The 23,399-nt window shown below is 43.0% G+C and overlaps 1 protein-coding gene across 1 annotated transcript in view; it reads right to left on the bottom strand.

The window, feature by feature from the left end:
• Positions 1-23,399, bottom strand: part of LOC139051559 (tachykinin-like peptides receptor 86C) — a 489,557-nt gene that overhangs the window by 7,386 nt on the left and 458,772 nt on the right. The window contains exon 6 of the mRNA XM_070528526.1: positions 22,209-22,405. Coding sequence (XP_070384627.1) covers positions 22,209-22,405 — 197 coding nt within the window. The remainder of the gene's footprint in view (positions 1-22,208; positions 22,406-23,399) is intronic.

The following is a 23,399-nucleotide window of genomic DNA, read 5'->3' as shown; positions in this document are numbered from 1 at the left end:
TGAAGTGCTCGCTATTCTTTCATCTTGCATGAAAAAGCATAGCCGCCAAAACCTTTGCAGAAACATTCCTTTGCAGCCCTGTCAGCATGGGCAAGCTTAAATATATAAAAAACTGATAGACGTTATCAACGCACATCATCCACAAATTGGGCGGTTGTCATTAACGGACAGCACATTTCTGTTTTCTGCTACGCTATAGCATGTCTTGACTATTACTAAACCTCATGCTATTGCTTGGATAGAGAAACAAATCCTGTCAGCAAAACACACAACTTCGCAGCGCAGTAGCTATGTTACTGCTTTCCTCAGCAGCGCACGCCCAATACAATTATCCACTAAAGCTGCTCAATACACTTTGAGGTGACCAATCTGAGTGCGGCACATAAGATAAGGGCACCAGTAATCTTCGGCTATCAGTTATCTCTTATAGCCTATCGGCTGCCGGCACACGTTCTGTCGCTTACCGGCTACAGCATGAGCGGCGCAGGTCGGAATAATTAAGTCCGCAACATTGCTACAGCCCTATCGTAGATTTTCTTTCTTACATCGGCAGCAGCGATGTCTCTATGTATTGTGAATCAACTTACGCTTGGTCTAGGCTGTCTATGCCCGATCACGTAAGTTTGCTCCTGTGCAATCATTGTAGTTGACGCGTGTTGTCGACTACGCCCCTCGTTTTAAAGCGGCTGGAGAGTAAGGTAGCTGATATTACATTACTGCAAAACTACCTTTGCTTGTACAAGTTCACATGTCATTTATATGGTTGAATGTTCCTTCTCTATGAAACTGTAAATCGGGAAAACCGGACAATCAATGAACGTCAGGTTAAACATAAATCTCGCAGACTCAGCTTAAAAGCTTCCCAAAGCCGTCGTCGAGCATTTCAACCAAGCAAGACATAACCTTAATGAACTTAATTTCTACACCCTACAGTCTAATTTCCGTTCTAAACAAGAAAAAAACTACACAGAATCATACCTTAACCATAAATTTAAGAATTGCGACCTATAGGCATAAGCGTTTTAAAGGGAGCTATAGAATCTGTTCGCTATGCTAATTTTTCAGCTATGGGCAACAGCACTTAGTTATGTTAATTTGGTTGCTTGGTGTTTTTTTTACTCCGTTTCCTTTTATTCCTTTGTTTAAATATTTATTGTATTTCGGTATATATTTTTTTCACGATGACCATTTTCTGCCGCTCCTTTTAGTATATCTTTCAGAGAAACGATAGCCCACTGAGCTACAGCGAACTAGATAATAGAGGGGTACTGTGAACACGGCCATTTACATGCCGGATGACACAAACATGGCCGTGTCACCGGCCATGTGCAAAGTACCCCGTTATTCTCAATTCTACACCTTCGCCGCTAACACACCTTCGGTCGTTGCCTGACGCGATCTCCTTACCCTCTCTCCCCTTTAGAAAAACCTTACCTAGATATACTGTGCGAAGGAAAGCATATGTAAACTTGAAAAAGACATGTGAACCTGTCGAAACCTTGGCTCCCACTTTTACCTTGTTCTGGTTTTGCTCACCATGGGACAGAAATAAAGCACCTTGTTCAATGCATGGATTTACGTGGTATGACCCATAGATGCGTCTTATCATGTCTGGATGAGTAAGTTTAAGCTTTGACATGCTCCTAAGGAAGCTGTATGCCTGTGGAGATATGATGAACATAAGTCTAGCAAATACTAGCAGGTCTTGAGAGCCCGCTGATATTATGCACCTGTTGGTATAGGAACTTAACAAGTTCCACATGCCACCCTTGTGGGAGCCTTTGTGACAATAATTCATCCAGTACTACCACTCTCTTTTTAAGGACAATCTGCAAGCTATTTTCGCTGCTAGAGAAGTTGCTTGCCGAGCTTTGCACTGCACTAAGGACATAGTCGACAACGCTAAGATCACGCACGCTAAAAGGAAGAACGAGGGTACCAAGCTTGTCGATCTGCACGTCACCAGCAAACACTTTGACGGACAAGTCAGTTGACACTGTTACCCAAAAATGTACAGTCGGACCATTTTGAGACGCAATGTTTAAAACAAGTTCTTTGTTGTAACGAGTTTTCTCCAGAAAGTGGTCACTTGGAAACATGTCAGAGTGGTGGCGAATTCTTCAAAAGTGCCCAAAGAATTTTTTTATTCTCATCTTCAATTGATTCTGTGAATTGATTTATTGCCTCCTGTTGTGGTTGTCCCTCTAGACGAAGCCGCTCCTTTTCAGGGCCTTCACGGGTAACAGTTGTGAGACGAGAAAGGTATGCAGGGCAGTTCTGAAATATTCTCGGGATAGCAACAGGCATTAGTCATCTCAGCTGGAGAGGAACTTGAAGAAGTCAGACACTTTACTCACCTGTGTAAGCATAAGTGGTCACAAAGTCACTTGGAAGAAAGTGCTTCTCATAAACTTTCAAAAAATAAAGAAATCGCTCTATAAAACAATATTCAAGCAAGAAGAGGTAACATTGCAAAGCAATCAGCAACACGTCAGAAAATGTGGCACTCATAATTACTGGAAGAATGCCTTTTTCGGTCCACCAAAGTAAGACAATTTATTAAATTTCATTCTAATGAGGTTCGATCGGTCACTGCGCGCCGTTCAAATGCAATGCGTGTGTACATAAGCAACGCGTGAAATTTCGGAAAAGTATTTGGGAAAAAGAAGCTCGTAAAAAACCGAAAAGTATTGTAGTAGCAATGTCACTAAAACCGCGTGTACAATGTCCTCAATGAAATATGCTGCAGCAGTCTCGAAGCCTTTAGAATGCAAATCATAAAAATTACGATAAGGTTTTCAGATAAATCACTGGCAACGTATGCATGAACTTGTGAACTTATGGAACTTATGAACGCGATGGCAGCTGCAAAAAGCGAAAAAATCCACTTACCACGGTACATTTTGTTAGTGTGAAATCCTTGAGGAGGCTCGCTCTCGTTCCCGCCGTTCTAAGGTCAGCGTCCGCCGGAAACCAATAAAGGTGAGCTTTAGGACTCCGTGCATAGTCTGAATCGCATCCCGATGCCCAACAGCATCTAAGGATATTGCGTAGTTTACTTCAGCATGCTCGAGCAGCGCGATCCATGGGGTTGATTAAATTACGAAAAGACAACTGGAGGGGTAACAAAATGTTTTCGCGTATCCCTATAGAGCCGCTGAGAGCAAGTGAAATCAGTGAGGCCACATCCACTTGCATACATCATTCATCATCATCATTTATCACCATTTATTATTCCCTTAAGGGTCCCTTCAGAGATATTACTAGGGGGGGGGGAGCAGCGATGGGAAAGTGCCACACATCAGCTCAAAAAAAGCAAACAAAGGTAACATAAAAATAAATAATAAACTGTGCAGAACACATCAGATGTAAACAGAACAACGAAAATATCTCAAACTGAGTAGCAATAAATTAAAACAAAACTGAACACGTAAATGTGAAAACGCTAAACAAAAGTGGCAAAAAAGAAGAGAAGAAAAAATAGGCGATGACACAAGCAAGTCAAATTGCTCGGAGAGGAAACGCGAGGAAAAGTGGTTATTTTGGGTTCAAATGTTCTGATAGCAACTGCCTAAATTTGGAGGGATTTGACTCTGAGACCACGGCTTCGGGAATATTGTTGCATTCTTCTATGGCGATGGGGAGGAAGAATTTGTTGAAGGTCTTGGAAGAATCATGCAAACGCTGTATGCTAAAGGAGTTAAACAAACTGTGAGATGAGCGTAACGGAGCATGTAATAAGTTCGCGCGCAGTGCAGGAAAGTTAAACTATAATTTATAAAAAGGGTCCAGCATTGTAAGTTTCTGGCAGAGAGCTAGGGGTTCGAGTCCGAGAGACAATTTCATGTCAGTAACGATGTGCCAAGGTGAGTACTGGGAAGTTATGAAGCGGGCTGCCCGGTACTGAATGGCTTTGAGCAACTGAATCAAGTAAACCTGGTGAGGGTTCCATATGGCGGAGGAATATGGCTGAGCATACTCCATTTCAGAGCGAAGGTATGTTTCGTATGATAGTTGCCTGATGGATGGAGCGGACATAGCCAGTGATCTTCGGATGAAACCAAATGTTCTGGAAGTGTTAGCACAAACTTTCTTGATATGGTCCACGCAAGCTAACTTGTTACTTATTTCGACTCCCAGGTACTTGTTTGAGTTTGTTACTGATGGCGCCGTGGAGTTCAGCGAGTACGGGAAAAGGGTAGTGGAAAATTTATGTGAGATGTGCATGCATTTACGTTTAGAAATATTAAGCTGCATAAGCCAGTCAGGACACCATCTCTGGATTTTGTTTAGGTCGTCTCGTAATGATTCCTGGTCAGTATTATTGGAGATGCGGCGACAAATGACGCAGTCGTCCGCAAAAAGACGGACGGATGACGAAATCCAAGATGGCAGGTCGTTGATGAAAATTAGGAAGAGAAGCGGAACAACAACGGAACCCTGGGGAACTCCAGAGACAACTTCAGTAGTTTGAGACTCATGACTGGCGATGGCGGTGAACTGTGAGTGGTTAGTTAAAAAGCAGCGAATCCAGGATAAGATAAGAGGGTCGAGTGATAAGCATGCAAGTTTACACAATAGACGTTGGTGAGGAACGCGGTCAAATGCTTTTAAAAAATCAAAGTAGATGACGTCTGTTTGGAATGAAGAATCTAAATTAAGGCGAAGATCGGTTGTAAATTCAAAAAGTTGGGTTTCACGCGAGAAGCCTGCCCTGAAACCATGCTGTTTGGGAAAGAAGAAAGAATTGTGATCGAGGTGATTCGCAATATGGGAGAATATATATACATATACATTCGTATATGTATATACAACATATACATATACGAATGCTATATAGCTCTTCCAACATATACATTCGTATATGTTGGAAGAGCTTGCATGAGATGCATGGTAATGAAATGGGACGATAATTAGAGGGGTCAGCACGGCTTGATTTCCAGTCATGCGGAATTTTACTGGTATTGACGGACTGGGCGAAGATGAGTTGCAGGATTAGGCTTCTGAAATGTTTCGTGCCTTTAAGTATTTTAGTAGGAATGTTATCAGATACGGGTGAAGTGGACGGCTTGAGATTATGGATGAGCTTTGAAATTCCCTCAGATGTGATGGTTACGGGTGGCATTGGAATAAAATTTATGCTCGGTGATGTAATGATCTCATCCGCTGGCTCGTGGTTGAAAACTGAGGTGAAGTAGGAATTCATTGCGTCTGATCGCTCGTAAAGCGGAACGTCTGGGCGGCCTGGTCTTTTTAAGGATATGTTATAGGAACTGTTCTTGTTGGCCATTAGCAAATTCCAAAATTTCTGGGGGTTAACACGCAATATTTCTAGAAGATCGTGATTGTAGAACTATATTTTGGATGACCTGAATAATCTAGTGTTTTCGTGAAGGATGCCGAAGTATTTTTCCCATTTTACAAGGGATGCGGAGTTCTTGGCATTACGGAAGAGGTGTTTCTTTTTTCATGATAGCTTACGCAGTGAGTTAGAATTTCATGGCTTTGTGGCATCCCCGCGGATGCAGATGAGTGGGACGTAGGCGTCTATGAGTGATAAGATGTTGTGCTTAAAGAGACACCAATTTTCGTTCACGGATCTCGTAGCCATGAACCTATGAAAGGTGGTGAAAAAGTGTTCGAGGTCGGAGTTTATGTTCGCGAAGTCAGCTTTACTGTAATCACGGATGTATTTGATGGACGGTTGATGTGGGGAGACTTCGATGATCACGTTAAAGAACAAGAGATTGTGATCACTTAGCCCACTGTAACATGAAAAGGATTGAATTAGCTCAGGACTGGAAACAAGGATGAGGTTAAGAATATTTAAGCCTCGTGCTGGCTTATTTACTGCTTGGAAATAGTTTCAAGTGAGGATCATTTCAAGGAAATCTTTAAATTGACGAGATGAGGCAGTAAGAGAATCCTAGTCGATGTCCGGGTAGGTAAAATTACTGCAAAGTATTAGATTGGCACAAGGAAATCTGGACTGCAAGTCTTGAACTGCCGAGTGAAGGTCCGTAATAAGAGAAAGATCCGTGTCAGGTGCAACGATAACATACAATTAGTATATTGGTACAAGATGGAAGACAAATTTTCATGCACATTATTTCGCTGTCGCTGTTTATCTCGAGTGAAGCGGATGAAAAAGTTGAATTTACAAGAGCAAGAATGCTGCCTTCCGTGCGACCTACTCGATCTCGCCTATAGATATGAAGAGACCGGTTGCTGCGAAGCAATTCTGAATCGTGAATATCAGGTGTTAGCCAAGATTCTGTAAATGAAGCGATGTCATTGCTATGGTCCTCGAGGACGGCCTCAACTATTTCTTTTTTGGCAGGTAGCTTCATATATTTGTCAGAAGGACAGAAATTTGGTTATATTTAGCTGTGCGCAGGCATTCTGACAGGTGGACCTGCGGCAGGGAAGTGTCGCACGGCACTTGCGTTAACCGCTATGAATGTAGCTCTGCAACGGAATCTGTTTCGGCGTTGTAGGTGTATAGTTTTCTGCCGATCTGTTTTCTGTGGATCTTAAATGATGCGTTAGTTTGTTGGCCATAAGAAAAAAAACTTTTTTTCGGGCGAGCCGAACTTTAGCTGAGTAATTGTATCGAACAGAGAATGCGGTTTCTTTAAGTTTCTGTCCTTCAACATGAATTCTTGATTTGTCTTTGAAGAGTGCAAGCTTAACTATGTTTGGGCGGTTTGCATCTGGCTGTAAACGACCTAGTCGGCGTGCACGTTCAATATATTGGCTACCAATTGTAATAACTAAGTGTTCGGAGCAGAAGGAAGTAATGTGGGCCTCAGATGGGTCCCAGCTTTCGCCAAGTTTGTCCGGAAGTCCGGGGAAAAATAGGTTTCTGCATTCGCAAGCGGTTTTCAGCGTCGTCGCACTTGTTTGTCAGTGCTTTAACGTCGGAAGCAAGCTGTGCCAAGTCGGTGTTTGTTTCGGAAGCAGCTACTTTTTGTGGGTTTATTCCATAGCTTTTTCGAGTATTTCGACGCGCGCTGAAGGACGATGCACCGAGTCTTCAATGTTCGTTCGAGCGGACCGGATCAAGGCAAGCTCAGCAAGTACGGTGCTCTGAGCGGATTAAATACGAGACATGGCTTTGTAGATTGTTTCCTAGGATGGTGGAGCATCGTTTTCGTTCGGGCCTGGGTTTCGTTCAACATCACCAGATCAAACGAGGATAAAAGAAATAAGGTTGGCGTTGAGCCAGTGGAAGCAAGCAATACACAGCATCCTTTGTCAACACTCGATGGCGTCTTTGGGGCACGATACCGCAAGGAAAAATGGGTTGCTAGAGCGGCAGTACGTGGCATTGGGAAGATACCTAACCTGCAGCAGATGAAAAAAGGGCGTCTGCATGATGAGTTGCGTCTACATACGCCATCAACGTCCGCATGGAAAGATAAATGCATAAAGTACGAACGAATGAGGTAAATATGTACATTACACGCATAACATAATTAAAATTGCTTCTTTTACCGCCGAAGATAATTTTTGGCTTAGTATGCTTTTTTTTCAGGAAACGATTTTCGAAAACAAAAATCGTCTGGCTACTTAGCAAACAAAATCCGCAAGCCAATCAGATTCCAGGCACTCAAGCTCGATTTATATCAGATCTCACTTTGATGACGTCACACTCTCGACACGGAGGCTTGCAGAGGCGTCGTAAAAGTGCTACTGCTGCCGTCTCCCTACTGCTGCCGCTCTCACTCACGCCAGCGTTTGGACAGTGAGTGGCGCGGTCATCGAGCGATATGCATGCATATATGTCTGTGCGCGCGTCACACGATGCTTGTTATTTGAGTTAGTAAGCGAATGCCTACGTCAGATCATGTGCTGGCTCAACTAAACCCAACGATACACTTCCTAGGGCCAAATCTTGTGGTCTTCGCGGTACTGAAAATAAACTTTCCATTTTAAACGTTGATGCAAGAAACCTTGTTAGCAATTTCTCTAAATTTTTACCCATGGTATCGTCTTACTCACCACATATCGGTGTTATTGAGGCCTGCTTACATGATAGCGTGGATCATTTCCAAGTAGCCCTCCTTGGCTTCAATGTGGTCCGGGCAGACAGAAAATTTCGGAGAGGAGGCGGTGTTGCTCTATTTCTTCAATTTCACTTCCCCTTTTCTGTACTCCTTGCCCCGTCTGATGCTGAGTATTTTTGATGTAAAATCCAACTTGCAAATACCTCTTTTGTTATAGGTGTTTTTACCGTCCGCCTGGTTCTAATATGGAGCATTTGCACAATCTAAGGGAATTCTTGCATAATTATAATACTTCTTCATCCAAAGTTATCTGCATGGGCGATTTTAAAGCGCCTGGTGTAGATTGATCTTCCATGAAAGTGAGTGGACAGGAAGTAGCTATCAGGCGGGAGTTGATCCACATTTCACTGTGGTGTGGCCTGCACCAGATCGTTTAGGATTTCACTCGGCACACTTCAGTCCTTGATCTTGTTTTTCTTTCTAGATCTCTTTTTAATGCCGGTTATGAATGCGATGTTATTGAAGGAATATGCGAGTACAATGCTGTTCCAGGCACCGTCCTTAGATCCCGCTATATCTAATGCACATCTCCTGATTTTAACCGTGCTGATGACTTTGGAATTACAGATGGCCTGTGCCATTCTTTTGATGAGTTTCAGTAGTGATACCCCTGGTGATAGCAATATATTTACAAGTTTCTTTGAAAATCTTGTCAGTAAGTGTATGAACCTTTTCATTCCTTTAATAACAAAGAAAAAAAAACGCTGAGATTCCTTGTATGACTAGAAATCATTCTCATTTATCATGTCGTGTGGCCAGATTACTTAGAAGGAAACCCTCTGGAAGAAAACTCATGGATTTCCTAAGCCTTAAAAACGAACTTCGTTCTAACATGGATGCTGGGAAAGAATTTCATTACAACGTAACCTTGCCGAAATTGTTGAAGACTAGTCCACGTAAATTTTGGAAAGCTGTCCTACCACTTAGGTCATGCTCAGACAGATTGATAATTAACAATGTTGCAGTTTTTGATACGCAGACAATAGCTTCTTTTAACACCAACTTCCACTCCGTCTTTACGGCTGATAACTTGGTAATCACTGTTTTTTATTCTTAAACATACCCTCGGATCGACGATGCAGCACTGTTTCCTGAGGGTGTACATACCCTAATCGGAAACTTCGACACCAAGAAATCCTGTGGTCCTGACCTTATCACGACTGCTTTTCTTATTCGATAGTCTCTTTGGTGCAGCAGACAGCTAACAATTATCCTTAGAAAATCTCTCTCAACGGTCACCCTTCCTCCCTCGTGAAAACTTGCTTCCATTCTCCTCTTATTTTGGTCAGGTAACGTTCCATTGTTATCTCACTCTAGGCCCATCTTTCTAATAGCACATTCACATAAATTACTCTAGCAAAATATATTTAAACGTATTATGGAATTTTTTGATATTAACAAAATGTCATGCACTTTACAGCGTGGTTTTAGACGTCGCCTCAGCACTATAGCACAACTAACAGAATTTGCTGCCGACATCAGCAGCTCTTTAGATTTAAGTGACTATATTGATGCTATTTTATAGACTTTGCAAATGCCTTCGACACTGTCTTACACACTAAACATATGTTGGTTGGATATCGGACTATATGTACGTTTCAACTCTACTAACTAACCCTTGATGCCTGTTTCATCAGGGGTTCCCAGAGGCTCAGTACTGGGTCCTCTTTTATGCCTGCTTTATATAAAGATCTCCTTTTAAACACCACAGTTAAAATACGCCTTTTTGCAGACGATTGCGCTTGATATCACACAATTATAACAAACAAAACTTCTAACTTATGAAACTGTCGTTCATCCCATCCTCGAATATGGCTGCGTTGTATGCATTTCATACAGGCACTGTGACGACAAAAAACTAGAATCAGTGCAAAAAATGCAGTGTGTTTTATTTGTAGGAGTTATGACAAGTACTTTTCACCGTCTACCTCTCTCCCCCTACTTTGTCAAATTCCTATTGCAGAGCGCCGAAAAGTTGGTTGCCTAAAATTCTTTACACGTTAATAAATTCTCCTCGTTTCTCCTCTCTAGATAACTATCTGACTTTTTCGAAACCCTCATCTACGAGGAGTCACCGCGCTCTAAAGATTTGAACCTTTTTTGCCCGCACTGATTCCTTTAAATACAGCTTTATCTCATCAACAATTGAAGTCTGGAATTCATTACCGGGCAACATCTGTCCACTACCACTGAAAGAATTTGTGCAAGATTGTTTAAAAATGTTCGTACCTTTGTTGCGCATCTCACCCGTGCAATAGCCTCATTAGGGCTGAAGTATGTATAAATAAATAATAAATAAATAAGTACAACACAAAGAAATAAATATATAATTAAATAAAAAGTATTTACGGCTGCTAAAACAGCTATTGTTTCTTCGCATAACTGTCTTATTACATCCTATCACAATCGATGATTTGCCTTTCGACTGAAATTACGACATTTGTACTTATAATGACTTACGCTGATGCCAAGGAGATATGTCATGGAATACTGACTCGCGCGAACAGCCACGCTTGGTAATCCCAGAGTTTACCGTGGGACTCATTTTATGCAGCATGGATGATGAGGACGATGTTATTTGACATCTCGTTTAAAAGGAGCTGGTGAGAAACAGTCACCTACCCTGCATGAACTACACTAGTATTAACGGAACTAAAATTGCACTTTAGGGCAGTCTATAAGTGCTTATCAGTGTAGCATTGTTCCCTGTCTCTCCTTCATTTTTTCACTTTTGCTTAAAATTTTCATCAGACTACTTTATCTCCACTGGAAGGCGAAGGCCTCTGCCTGCGATTTCATATTGCCCCTGTCCTGCACAAACTGATTCCTGGGCCTCCGAATTCATTAATTCCTGACCCCACCTACTTTTCTGCCATTCTCGCCTGCCCTTTCCTTCTCTCGGCACCCAATCTGTAACTCTAATGGCCCACCGGTTATTTATCCTAGGCAATACATAGCCTGCCCAGCTCCATTTTCTTCTCTAATGTCACTTAAAATATCGGCTATCCTTGTTGGCTCCCTGATCCACACCGCTCTCTTCCTGACTTTCAACGTTACGCCTAACATTCTTCGTTCCATCGCTCTTTGCGCGGTCCTCGTTCTCGAGCTTCTTTGTCAAAATCCAAGTTTCTTCCCCACATGTTAGCACCGGTAGAATGCACTGATTGTACAGCTTTCTTTTCAATGATAATGGTAAGCTGCTAGTGAGGATCTGGCAATGCCTGTTGTATGACTCTAACCCATTTTTATTCCCTCTGTATATTTACTTCTCATTATCAGCTTTTCATGTGAGTAATTGACCTAGGTAAACGTCCTTCTTCACAGAATCTAGAGGCTGACTGGTGGTCTTACACTCTTGTTTCCTTGATGGGCTATTGAGCATTCTCTTTGTCTTCTGCCCATTCATCTTCAACCCCAGTTTCTCACTTTCTCTGTTAAGGTCCCCAATCATTAGTTGCAATTTGTCCACAAGGTTGCCCAACAGGACAATTAAATCTGCAAACCGATGGTTGGTGAGAGATTCGCCATTGATCCTAACTTTTAGGTTCCCGGTTTAATAACTTGAATACTTCGAAGCATGCAGTGAATAGCGTTGGAGAAATTGTGTCTACTTGCCTGACCCTTCTATCGAAAGGTATCTTTGTACTTCTGGAGAATCAAGCTAACTGTGGAATCATTGTACACATTTTCCAAGACATTCACGCATGCCTACTGTACACCTTGATTACGCAATGCCTCTATGACTGCTGGTATCAATGACTACTCCATCATATGTCTTTTCATAATCTATGAGAGCAATATAGAGAGGTTGAATATACTCTGCAGATTTCCGGATCACTTGATTCATGACATGGATATGGTCCAATGTAGAGTATGCCTTCCTGACGCGAACCTCTTCTCTTGGTTCACTTAAGTCATGTGTTGCCTTTATTTCATTGTACCTTATTTTGTGGAATAGTTTATGCAATACCGAAATTAAGCTAATGGGCCTGTAATTTTTCACTTCTTTAACGTCTCCTTTTTTGTGGATTAATATAATGTTGCTATTCTTCCAGTTGTTTGGAACACCTAAAATCGTGAGAGATTTCATATAAAGGACGACATGCTTTTATAGCATGATACAGCCTGCATGTTTGATTAAATCGATTGTTATTCATCTTAAGCTGCTGATTTTCCCAGGTAGCTGTTTGGTAAGGCCAGTCTAACTTCATCGCTAGTTATAGAAGGAGCCTCCGTATGCTGTTCATTACTTCTTCGAATGGAGGTAGCGTGGCTGCTCTGGGTGCTCTACAGGTCAGTAAAGAATTCTTCCGCTGCTTTTACTATATCTTAGAAATTGCTGATGATGTTACCCTGCTCATCTTTCAGCGCATACATCTTAGCTTGTTCTATGCCAAGTTTTCTCGCACTGATTTCACGCTGCGTCCTTTTTTTACTGCTTCGTGAGTCTTTCTCACAATATAATTTCGAATATCTCTTATTTTCTCCATGTTGATCAGTTTTGACAGTTGCGCGAATTTTATCTGATCTCTTGAGTTATAAACTTTCATCCATTGTCGTTTGTTTATTAGGTCCTTTGTTACTTGGGAGAGTTTACCTACTGGTTGTCTTGGTGCCTTACCTCCCACTTCAACTGGTATTTCTCAAGCCAGCCTAGTTACGGCTTGCTTCATTAACTCTGTCAGCTTCATCTTTCTGTTCTAAGGCTGCATCATTGCAAGTAGCAGCCTGAATTGGGCGGCATTTACCCTTACTGCGTCTAGGTTGGCCTGTTTCTTCTTGACTAATTTTCCCCTTTCTCTTTTCATATTGAGGTAAATAATAGGCCTCACTGCCATTTGATCACAGTATTTCACAGGGATAAATGGAGAGAAAACTGGAAAGAAATAACGAAATGAAAATAAAAATGCCGTCCTGTTGACAAATTTTAGCTACAAGAAAGCAACGAAAAGCACAAAAATGTATGTCAAAGTTGGAATGATAAGAAATATGAAGGCACACTGTAAAATAAAAGCTGTTAATTTAAAGGTAATTTGCAGAAATGTTCTGTAACGCAAAAGAAATGTTCTGTGAATGCTCTATGATAGAAACCTGTCAAAACAAACAAAAAAAAGAAATTTTTGGTTCTTCTGGATCTCAAGCCTATAAATCGAGACAGAACTAAAATATAACCGCTTTATATTATTGTAACTGCATTAAAATCTAGAAAAAAATTTTACAGTTTTTTCTTTTCATACGTGCCGCTTTTTGCATATACCACGCAAGACGAGCTGTTTGCTGTACTGCTTTGATGCCCCGTGCCATGATCAAGATGGCTGCTCCTCGAGTCAACGCATGTCGGCACTGTTACGTTCCTGTTTTCGCAAATCCTGAGAGCTGAGTGGTTTTCATTTGAAGTACATTTTAAACAGTGCACGACGTTTTCTTCAACCCAATATTATCCGCGTCTTCATGACATAGCACAGGACTACAATGTAGCCCGCAAAGAAAATTCAGGCGGACAGTGACAAAATTTAGCAAGTACGCGTTCCGACATATCAGTTACGTTGCGCTTCGTGAGGTAACGTGGGATTTGGTGATTAAATTTAGCTTATTTTTTTTCTTATAGCATACGTAAGGGCTAGCCATTGGGCTTGACAAATGTATTATTGTCTACTCTTCCCTTTTCAGAATTCACTTGTTTTTACTATGGTTGCGCGAAAGAAAAGTATGAGCGAGCTCTCAATAAAGCTCACTCAGCGACGTAAGCTCTTAGGTACGATCAAGTATTTAATATATTGAAGTGACCGGAAAGTGCGACTTTTTTCTGTTCTGCAATCATTTATTTGTTTTGACGCTGGCATATGAATCCGCCGCATATGAGGGCACATGGCATCCTGTATCGATTTTTTTGCTTCGTCACCTGCGGTTCGAGTGTTTTAGTGCGTTACCGTTGGGAAATGATTTTGCCTGGCCACTGACTAACTCTCTTCATTTTGTACCGTCTCCGCATTTTAAAAGCACAGCCTGCAAGGTTGTAGTATTCGAGCCGTGAAATTAGGCTATCATCACGCTCGTGGCCACGAAGTATTGCCGGTACGTTGTCTGCTAGCCTCACTTGCCGACTCTGACAAAGGATAACTAAATGTATGAATGGTGGACTGCAAAACTCGGAAACAAATGGCGAAAATTTGTATGAATTTAACTGCAGCAAAGCATTCAGTAAAAACAAGTAAAAAGGCAGCATGTGTCATTGTTGCACGTTACTAATACTATACAGTTACTGTAATGTGTCCACCGCTTTCAATTATCAGGACTATTTTCTACCTTGCGCCGTTCTGCTAGACATCGTTAGGAAAATAGCTGGCGTGTGATTTGTTTGCGACTGCGCATTTCCCGACCGGGTGCAAGGGGGATTGACGGAGGCAGTGCGAGAGGGAAGAGGGGCGGCTTCGACTTCGCCAACACGTGCGTACTTTGCGCGCGCGACCACGCACCATATCTTCAAATTGATCTGCAGACGGCTCGTGCTTGTGTCCGCTGTGTTTTCGCTGCTCCTACGTTGAACCGATACATCGCACGAAGGTGACTTCGCTCGCTGCTGCTGCTGCGCTTGCTCACACCGGCGCTTTGACAGCGAGTGTCCACGTTCAATCCAGTGTGCTGTGTTCATGTTTGCTTGTGCGCGCTGAAACCATGATTGTTGATTCAGTTAGTAAGCGAATGTTTCCAAGTTTATACTGTCGACAAAACTAGTATCTTTACTTCGTGTAGGTGTCTACTAATTTATTATCGCAATCAATGCATCGCTTTTTGGGCAAGAGTGCGACATTTTGTTTAGTTCGAAAAATAAAACGAACCGCAGGAAGCATATAGTACAATTCGGCCTATTGATATGGATTACATGAAAGGTGGACTTTACTTGAGCGAAAGATTGAAATTTTCAGGTTGCTAATGAAAACGATCAACTGAATACCTTCATAAGTATTTTATTTGAAGCATATGTACAAATTCCGAAATTGAGGCGAAGATGTAACCAAGTCGTTGCATCACTTCTACACTGATCGGCATCGATTCTGCAATTTCAACATGTACCCTCAAGTGCACAGTAAGATCAGATTAGGAGAGTTATAAATGACGAGGTCATGAGAGAATGTGCATATTCCTTTCAGATATAACGTTCTAACCAGCTGCATGGTTTTAAAAATGTTTTAACCATAGTTGCACAAACGGTATGTTAATATTGTCACGCATACGTGACACGCATAAAAACAACCAACAAAACGACCAAGATAGTGGCAGGGTGGTAAATACACTTGTAGCTGAACGGGTAGCTACGCCTGAGATCCTTTTCTTTCTTAGTCTTCATTGACTATTGCAACTTTAAAAAGAAGCATTAGGCATTCTGAATGTGACGCTTTTTCTATGCTTTACCGTACCTAAAAAAGGAAACCACACCCGCCTCAATTAACCTGAGCTTCACACATCCTCTAGCTTAGTGCCTATTGACAATAATAAATGTATCTTGTCAGTGCAATGTTCTGTATAGGCTTCTACATTTTTGAAACCAGCAGCGACCACAAACATGGAGCTATGTGTGTGTTTGTGTGTTGCGGGTGTGTGTTTTGTACGTGCTGTATGCGTGTGTGTGTTTTGGGGGGAGGGTGTGTGTTTGTGGGGGAGGCGGATCAGCCATCAGTGCCTATTATACGCAAAGATGTGCGCATTTATTTACTTAGCTTGCCTTGCTATGAAAGGCCATGTATTTTTTCCTGTTCTTCCGTCTCTACGTACGCATGCAATCCATGGCAAGCGGAAGCTTATCTATAGCCTGGGGAATTTACTTTGAAGCTGTTGTAACAGCTGGAGGAAAAGCAATGCTGCTTGTAGGCTGAACCAAGTACGTATAAGCAGTTTTATATATATATATACCTGTTGTCCTATTCATCTCCCCAGTGATATGTTGATGGAATATAAAACAAATATTCATTTTCTTCTACAATATCCAAAATTAGAAATTCTTTCTTACAACTACTGAGAGAAAAAGTGTTGAACACATTTAAGAGCAGCGCAATAAAACTGAGTAAAGTGAAAACCTTTGTCTTTTCAGTTTTGAGCGTAGAGCCTAATCTTCGTTTTGAGACCAGCTGCATATTTACATGATATTTGTTATTTTATTATGTGACACACGATGGAAAATTCAAGCGTGAGGACAGTTCCTATGAAAATGGGGGCTAGAAGTGATAAACAGTGCTCGAACAAGGAATATCGGCTGCAGTCAACGTTTCTACAAAGAACATTCTTTTTGTGAGGACGGCAACTGCCCTCACGAAGCAAAATGCCCTTCCAAAGCGTTGGCTTCAGTGACACTCCTGGTTCGCCCATTATTCATCAGGACAGAAAATTGTGTTTACATGTCACACTTCTGTACATTGGAAGAGAAAAAAAAAGTGAAGTCTGAGAAAATTATAAACATAAAACAGAATATTTTTCTCTGCCTCAATCTGGATAATTGTTTTACACATACATTTTCTGTAATATAACGCAAAAAACAATTAAAATAACAGAAAGTATTTAAAGAGAAAGCAGCCTTTCCTATAATCCAAAACAGATAACTGTCTTTAAACAAGAAATTTCTCCTAATGTAAAACAGAAACAACTTGTTAAATAACACAAAAGCAAAAACAGAAAACAGAGCTTTACAGAAAATTTCTGTTTTCTTAAGGAAAATTTTTTTACATAAGTAGGTCACTGTAAAGAAGAAACGTAAAGCGGTAAGAGGGCTTTTCTATAGTTTGCTTCTTTTTCTTTGGTAAATTCGTGAATTTTTTTTTTTCAGCACCAGTCGAGAGAAATGGCAGTGCTGCACAGTGGACACCGTAGAGCGCCGGGTTGCAGATCCGAACGTGGCGGGCCCCTACAGAACATTCTCAGTACCTTTAGCGTCACTGCAGCGCCATGCACGGCACTGTGGCGACTATCGAAAGGACCCTTCGACCAGTGGCTGTCTCACACAGCAGCGCTGTCCATGCCACCTGTCGCATCAGCCGCAAGAGGTTCGCTAGGTTCCTCCTGGAGCATTACTCGCCTCGCGGCCACTAAGTGCAAAAATGGACGGCCACACGTGGTTGACGTGGTTCGGGTGATTCAGGGACATCGAGCATCCCTGCTAAGGAAACGCGGCAAAGCGTTTTCTGAAATTTGTATATGGTTTACTCTATACTCTCTTTCCGTGGAAGGTACGCAGCAGAAGATCACACACGCACGCGCACACACACACACGCACGCATACACGCACGCGCTTGAGCGCCTCTGCAGAGGTGTTCAAACGCATAGCTCTGTATTTGCTCGCATACCAGAGATCCTGCAACGTAAAACTATTGCACTATGTTTTATTCCAATCTCCTGACGTCAAATTTACGTAACCGCCGACGGAAGCATCGGGCGGTAACCAGCAACATTGCTTGAGAAGCACAATGAAACGCGCTCCTCGTTTATAAGAGGTCACTTCTTTTTTCCTTTCAAAGCGAATTGCATTGCCTACATTGAGAAAATTTTCTTATAGAATTGGCTGAAAAGAGGCGAGGAGCACGCTCAAGTGGAGAGGCGTTTGATAAAGCCGAGCCAGCCCAGTCAATGTAGACAACCGAATTATGAGGGTGCGGCCGGTGTCTGCTATTTGCCCGCTTCCCCTTAGCTTGCGGTGGCTGATAGAAAATCGGTTGTGTGCAAGAGAACGCAAAAACGCCGCCAAAACGGATTATTAGCAAGGAAGAGTTGGCAGGGCAATGTTGTATACGAGCTGAAAGGCCTCGATCACATTATACTGCCACGGAAAAATGTTTGTTATACGCAAATAAATCCATGCTCCGCGGCCGCTCCCAGTAGCTACTGCCAGAGCAATCGGTGGGCAGCAACCTTCTATTCTTTTCGGAAGGGGGCAGCCTCCGGCTAGTCAGTAAAAAAATTCTGTTTTGTTCGGCATATTATTGTGTCTTTAACGCGTACACGTCACTTTGACACTAGAGTTTTCGAGGTTTTGTGACGTTGCCTCACACACAGGCGAATTAGGCGCAACCCGAAAGTGCTTGATCAATGGCAGAGTAATGTGGCGAAAAAAGCATCGAATGCGAATATAATTATTTTTATTTCGTGCAGTCTAATTATCATTGTGAAACATAGTTCCAGCGCACATTTGAACAAGGACGAGGCGAGAAAGACAACACAAACGCCGGACTTCAACTGAGTTTTATTCATTGGAAACAGGGCTTTATGTACACAGGGGGAGGGGGTGGGGGACTGCTACTGCGCAGGACCGCAGGACTGCTACTGCGCAGCGTCGACGCCCAGCTAAGGCGTCTGGAGAAGGCTGGGTTCCACGGAGAAATCGTGGCCTCGGTGGTAGAGAGCCAGATCCGCGAGGCAAAGGCTGGTGGGAGGCGCAGGCTGAAAAAAGACGCACGCCCGCAAAAGCGCCCTGTCGTAGTGCCCTATTGGCACCAGGTGTCTCACCGCCTCAAGAAGGTTGGCGACAGGTGCGGGGTGCGTGTTGTGTTTTCAGCACCGGAAAAGCTGGGACGAATGTGTCGCCTTGTAAACCAATCCCAGAAGAAACCAGCCTGCAAAATCAAGCACACCAAAGCCCTCGTTGAATGTAACGTCGGCGTTGTGTACAGTATTCCCCTCGCCTGTGGGAAATGCTATATCGGCCAAACTGGGCGCTGTTTGAATGAACGCTTGCTAGAGCATCGCAGGAATGCTACATCACTAAGTGGCGCTGGTCATTTAGCCGACCACATACGCCGTTGCTCGCACAAGCCAGCATGCGAGGCTTTTTTCGAACGAACACGCGTGTTGCGCAAATATAGCGATCAGAAACACCGTGAAATATTTGAAGCGTGTTGTATCTCCAATGCAAACGAGAACTGTGTCAGTGCCCCTTCTGTTGCACTCGGGAAAAAAGAAATTGATTATCTCAGGGCAAACGGATGTGTCGAATCAGCTAGGCAGGGCGGGACATGAACAAGATTGTACTGTGTGACGTAAATAGAAGAAAAAAAAAGAGGGAAAAGTTTCTCTTGATTTTTTTGACACCTGTATTGCCTAGACCAAGGAAATATTTTTGAGTGGTCCTGCGCAGTAGCAGTCCCCCACCCCCTCCCCCTGTGTACATAAAGCCCTGTTTCCAATGAATAAAACTCAGTTGAAGTCCGGCGTTTGTGTTGTCTTTCTCGCCTCGTCCTTGTTCAAATGTGCGCTGGAACTATGTTTCACAATGCTAATCATAACCAACTAGCCCAGCTGTCCATACTTAGTCTAATTATGCATAATCAGTGTGCACACGTCACATCAGTTGGGGCATTTCCGCAGCCTACGTGACGTGGAATGAGAGACGGGCGAGCTGGTGGTGGCCTGAAAACTTTTTGACCAATCATGGAAGGCTGATTGCAAAATCGGAATAGAAAAGTTTGGAATAGCTTTAGGTTATAGTGCCGCAGTTTTTCTTCTTCGTGAAGGGGGCATCGTGTGATCTGTACACCCTCTCAATGGAAGCTATTAAGTCTTGTCACGGTATAAGCTTCACAAAATTGGCAACGATGGCTCTTTCCTTCGCCACGAGGAATGGTCTTAGCCGAACGGGCTTTGATCAATCTGGCGATATCAGTAGGGGCCGTTTATTGCTCTAATATGCGCTATAAGTAGAACAAGTGGTAAAGCTGACAATCATGCAGTACACGTTCATCCTGACGCCCGTCGTTGCTGGGAATACATCATCGATTACTTTCTGTTCTTTATCTTCTCAGCTATCGTTAAAGTATTCCTTGGGCCAACTACAAAAGTGGAGGATGTTTTAAAGAGATCAGCTTGACAACGTTCAGGACGCCCTCCTGAAACCTGCATATATGCTTAAACAGCTGAACTAACAGTCGTGTCGCGTTTTTCCAGGAAAGGTGTTTATTCATTTTCCAAAAGACAGTGTGTTATTAGGAAGCTGCGTACTCCCCCTTTTCCACGACAGGTATTCATATTTCTAGCGTTTTTCTTGGACCAATATCCTAGACATGGGCATTGCCGAAATGTGCGCTTTATTTTAAAGAGTCCCATTTGGAGTGTTGCCTTTGTACTTATGTGACTGGGGCGGGGACCTGGAGCATAGGTCGAACATCATGCTTCTAATCTGAAAGTCGTAAGCTCGAATGCTGCTCCAGTAAACAACATCTCCAGGCGTGGAGCGGCGCCTGACACCAGAAAATATGGGGAGAGCCAGTGGGGCTATACTAATGGAGGTGCAACCAAATTAGGAAGGCCTACTAAGCTTCAACAAAAGACACTCCCTCACCGGAAGAGGAATTGGCCTATCTCGTGCAATATTCACCCACTGCTTCCTTCATGACTCCTACAAATAACCCATGGTCCTCTGTCTCCAGCAGCTGTGGAACCCCTGACCAAAGCAGCGGTCACACCTGCAACGCAGCAGAGGGTGCTAATAATCCTTATAATATCTATATCTAACTTGTAAGCTGAGGCAGTTATGAATCGTGTCCTATCACTAGTGTCCCTGCTTTTTCCCAACAATATTCTAAAAGGCTGTGCCTATGCGGACTGTTAACTGGAGAATGCTTCCATCCACTTTAAGTCCTAGCGCCTGTGGAAGGAGGACGTTACCTACGGGTCTCCCTGAGTGAATATCTTCGCGTTCCCTTAGGATGTGCCGAGCTCATGGGTTACTGATATTTGCTGCAGGAGACAAATGCCTCATTCTGTTGCTAATTGCCAATCCGGTGGGTTTTTTGTCTTTAGGCAACCAGCTCGCCCCTCTAATACCAAGGCATGGCCCTTGGTGTTACCGCGCAGATTTTCCTGATTTCTTTCTTGCTACTCTTGCCGTCTTCATCAATGTCAACACCGAAGGCGCTCCTCATCCAACTAGCGCTGTGAGACATGTGATAGACTGTCGGTGGGTTGTTTCTTCTGTCCAGCAGCAGTTGCTTCGCGTGCTTCGTCACGCCAACGTGTCGCAACCACGTATATAGTTAAAAACCATCCGAGGTGTGCTAGCACATTAACTCTTTCGATACCGCTAGAAATGATGTTATTTTGGGTCCTTGTACGTTTGTACATTTTATTTCAAGACGTAGTTGCCACGACGTATACTGCGACACACATATTTATAGAAAAAATCAATTAAATTATGGGGTTTTACGTGCCAAAATCACTTTCTGAGTATGAAGCACGCCGTAGTGGAGGACTCCGGAAATTTCGACCACCTGGGGTTCTTTACCCTGCACCTAAATCTAAGCACACAGGTGTTTTCGCGTTTCGCCCCCATCTAAATTCGGCCGCCGGGGCCGGGATTTGATCCCGCGACCTCGTGCTAAGCAGCCCAGCACCATAGCCACTGAGCAACCATGGCGGGTACATATATATAGAGTGACCACTGGTGTTTTGAGTGGATGGACAGCAGTAATAATTGAGCGTACAATTTTTGAGAGTTCCTGTGCGAAACTTCAAAGGAGCACCTCAAAGAACAGAAGGTAAAGTAATCATTTGCTACTTTAGTATAGGTACTGAGGGTTGAAAGAAATCTGAAAGATACAAAATATGCACCTGCTTAATGCCAACTTTTGTGAGTCACATCACGCAAAAAATCAGTATGATTTTCTGGAGCCAATACTAGTCATATTAATGGCCATGCTTTGCGGAAAAGCAGTATCTTCGCAAATGTGAAAACGGGTATGCTCCTATTTTACAAGGTCCATTTCTCTTTATTCATTACGGCAGGACCCTGGTTTGTTTTTACTGGATTCTATAGGCTCGCGATGCAATGGTTGTCAGGTCGTGAAGCATTCACAAGACTCTGCATACCTGATCATTGCGTCAATTCAGGTTTTCTGTGCAAGTAACGTGGTTGAGTGCTCGTTCAACTGGGCGCTCAAACCTCCATATGCTTTGTTGAGTTCCTGTACAGTGCTTTACTGTAATTTAGAGTGTTGTCCCTCGGATGCACGTATTCTTCTAGCTAATTAGGAGCTGATCGTGTGTGTTAAGAGCACTGTTTTATACTCAAAGTCATTTTTTAGAATGTCAGCGGAGAGTGTTGATGCTTTAGTGACACTCATGGAGTATACAATGCGCATATTATGACCCGCGATTTCGCACCTGTGGTTCATGAAGTAGTAGACAATGGGGTTGTACATGGCGTGCGACATCGCGAGCCAGTACATAGCCAGATACACGTGTTGGATGTCATCCGAGTGCACTACGCTGGGGTGGTGGAACACGTAGAGGAAGTAGACGTGGTACGGAAGCCAGCACACGGTGAACAGGAATACCACGGTGAACAGCATACGCACAACCTGCATCATCCGAGAAAAAAAGAAAGTGAAAATGTGATTGGCCGTGACTTAATTGGCGGCGAGTGTAGGACAAACATGTACAGCAAATACAAATGACCGTGTTTCTCAAACTGATGGTCATGAACCCCTTATTGGGCATTCGCCTTTTTTTGGTGGGGGGGGGGGGGGGAATCATAGAGGCTCCAACAATATATACATTCTGCTTCCCAGAACAGAGATAAATTTTCACTCTCGGTACCCATACTCTTCTAACAAACGACGATTTAAACCTTCAGTCGCCACAAAGAAACTTTCACCGAAGACGGCCTCCAACCGCAGCCAGCTTTTTCGTACCGAAACTGTAGAAATGGGTGCAGCAAATATGGTTGCATTAAGAAAGCAAACACAACAGTGTCACTAAAATACATGATTAAATAAATCATTGGCAAAACAAATTATCAAGTTTTTTGGTAGCTCTCAGCTCAGGTTAAGTTATTTTAAAGAAATCAAAACATGAGTGTATCTGCGTCATTCGAAAAAGTAAGTTTTCAGAAGGCTTTCCAAGGCGGAGAGTGGGGAGCGTCATGAAAGGCTGGTTAGTACTAAAACTGGTCACGTACTCTAACCTCTTGAGAAACGCTGGCTCAAGAGACCATTTAAAGCCAACAGGCAATGAAACCAAGGAGAGCATACGGCTAATTAGCTGTGGTTGAATTTGAAATGTAGAAAAATGCATGGAGGGGGGAAGGAATGAAAGTGGACGAAAAAATAGCCGGCTGCCGGTGGGCACCGACCCCTAGAAGAAGTCAATGTCTTCGCCGGTGGGCACTGAACCGACGCAACCAATGGTCCTAATTACCCGTATGTTTTCCTTGCCTTCAATTCTTGCAGGCTTTATATGGTCGTCATTGACAAAAATCAGGGCCCTCTGTTGCCTTCTCCCCTTTACTTAAGGGAAGTTGGTCATATGTTGAGCTGGGCACTTAGACACCTAGGCACGTAGACACTTCACAAA

Source organism: Dermacentor albipictus, unplaced genomic scaffold (genome assembly GCF_038994185.2).
Source record: "Dermacentor albipictus isolate Rhodes 1998 colony unplaced genomic scaffold, USDA_Dalb.pri_finalv2 scaffold_12, whole genome shotgun sequence".
NCBI classification, from domain to species: domain Eukaryota; kingdom Metazoa; phylum Arthropoda; class Arachnida; order Ixodida; family Ixodidae; genus Dermacentor; species Dermacentor albipictus.
This window is presented reverse-complemented; position numbering and strand designations above follow the sequence as displayed.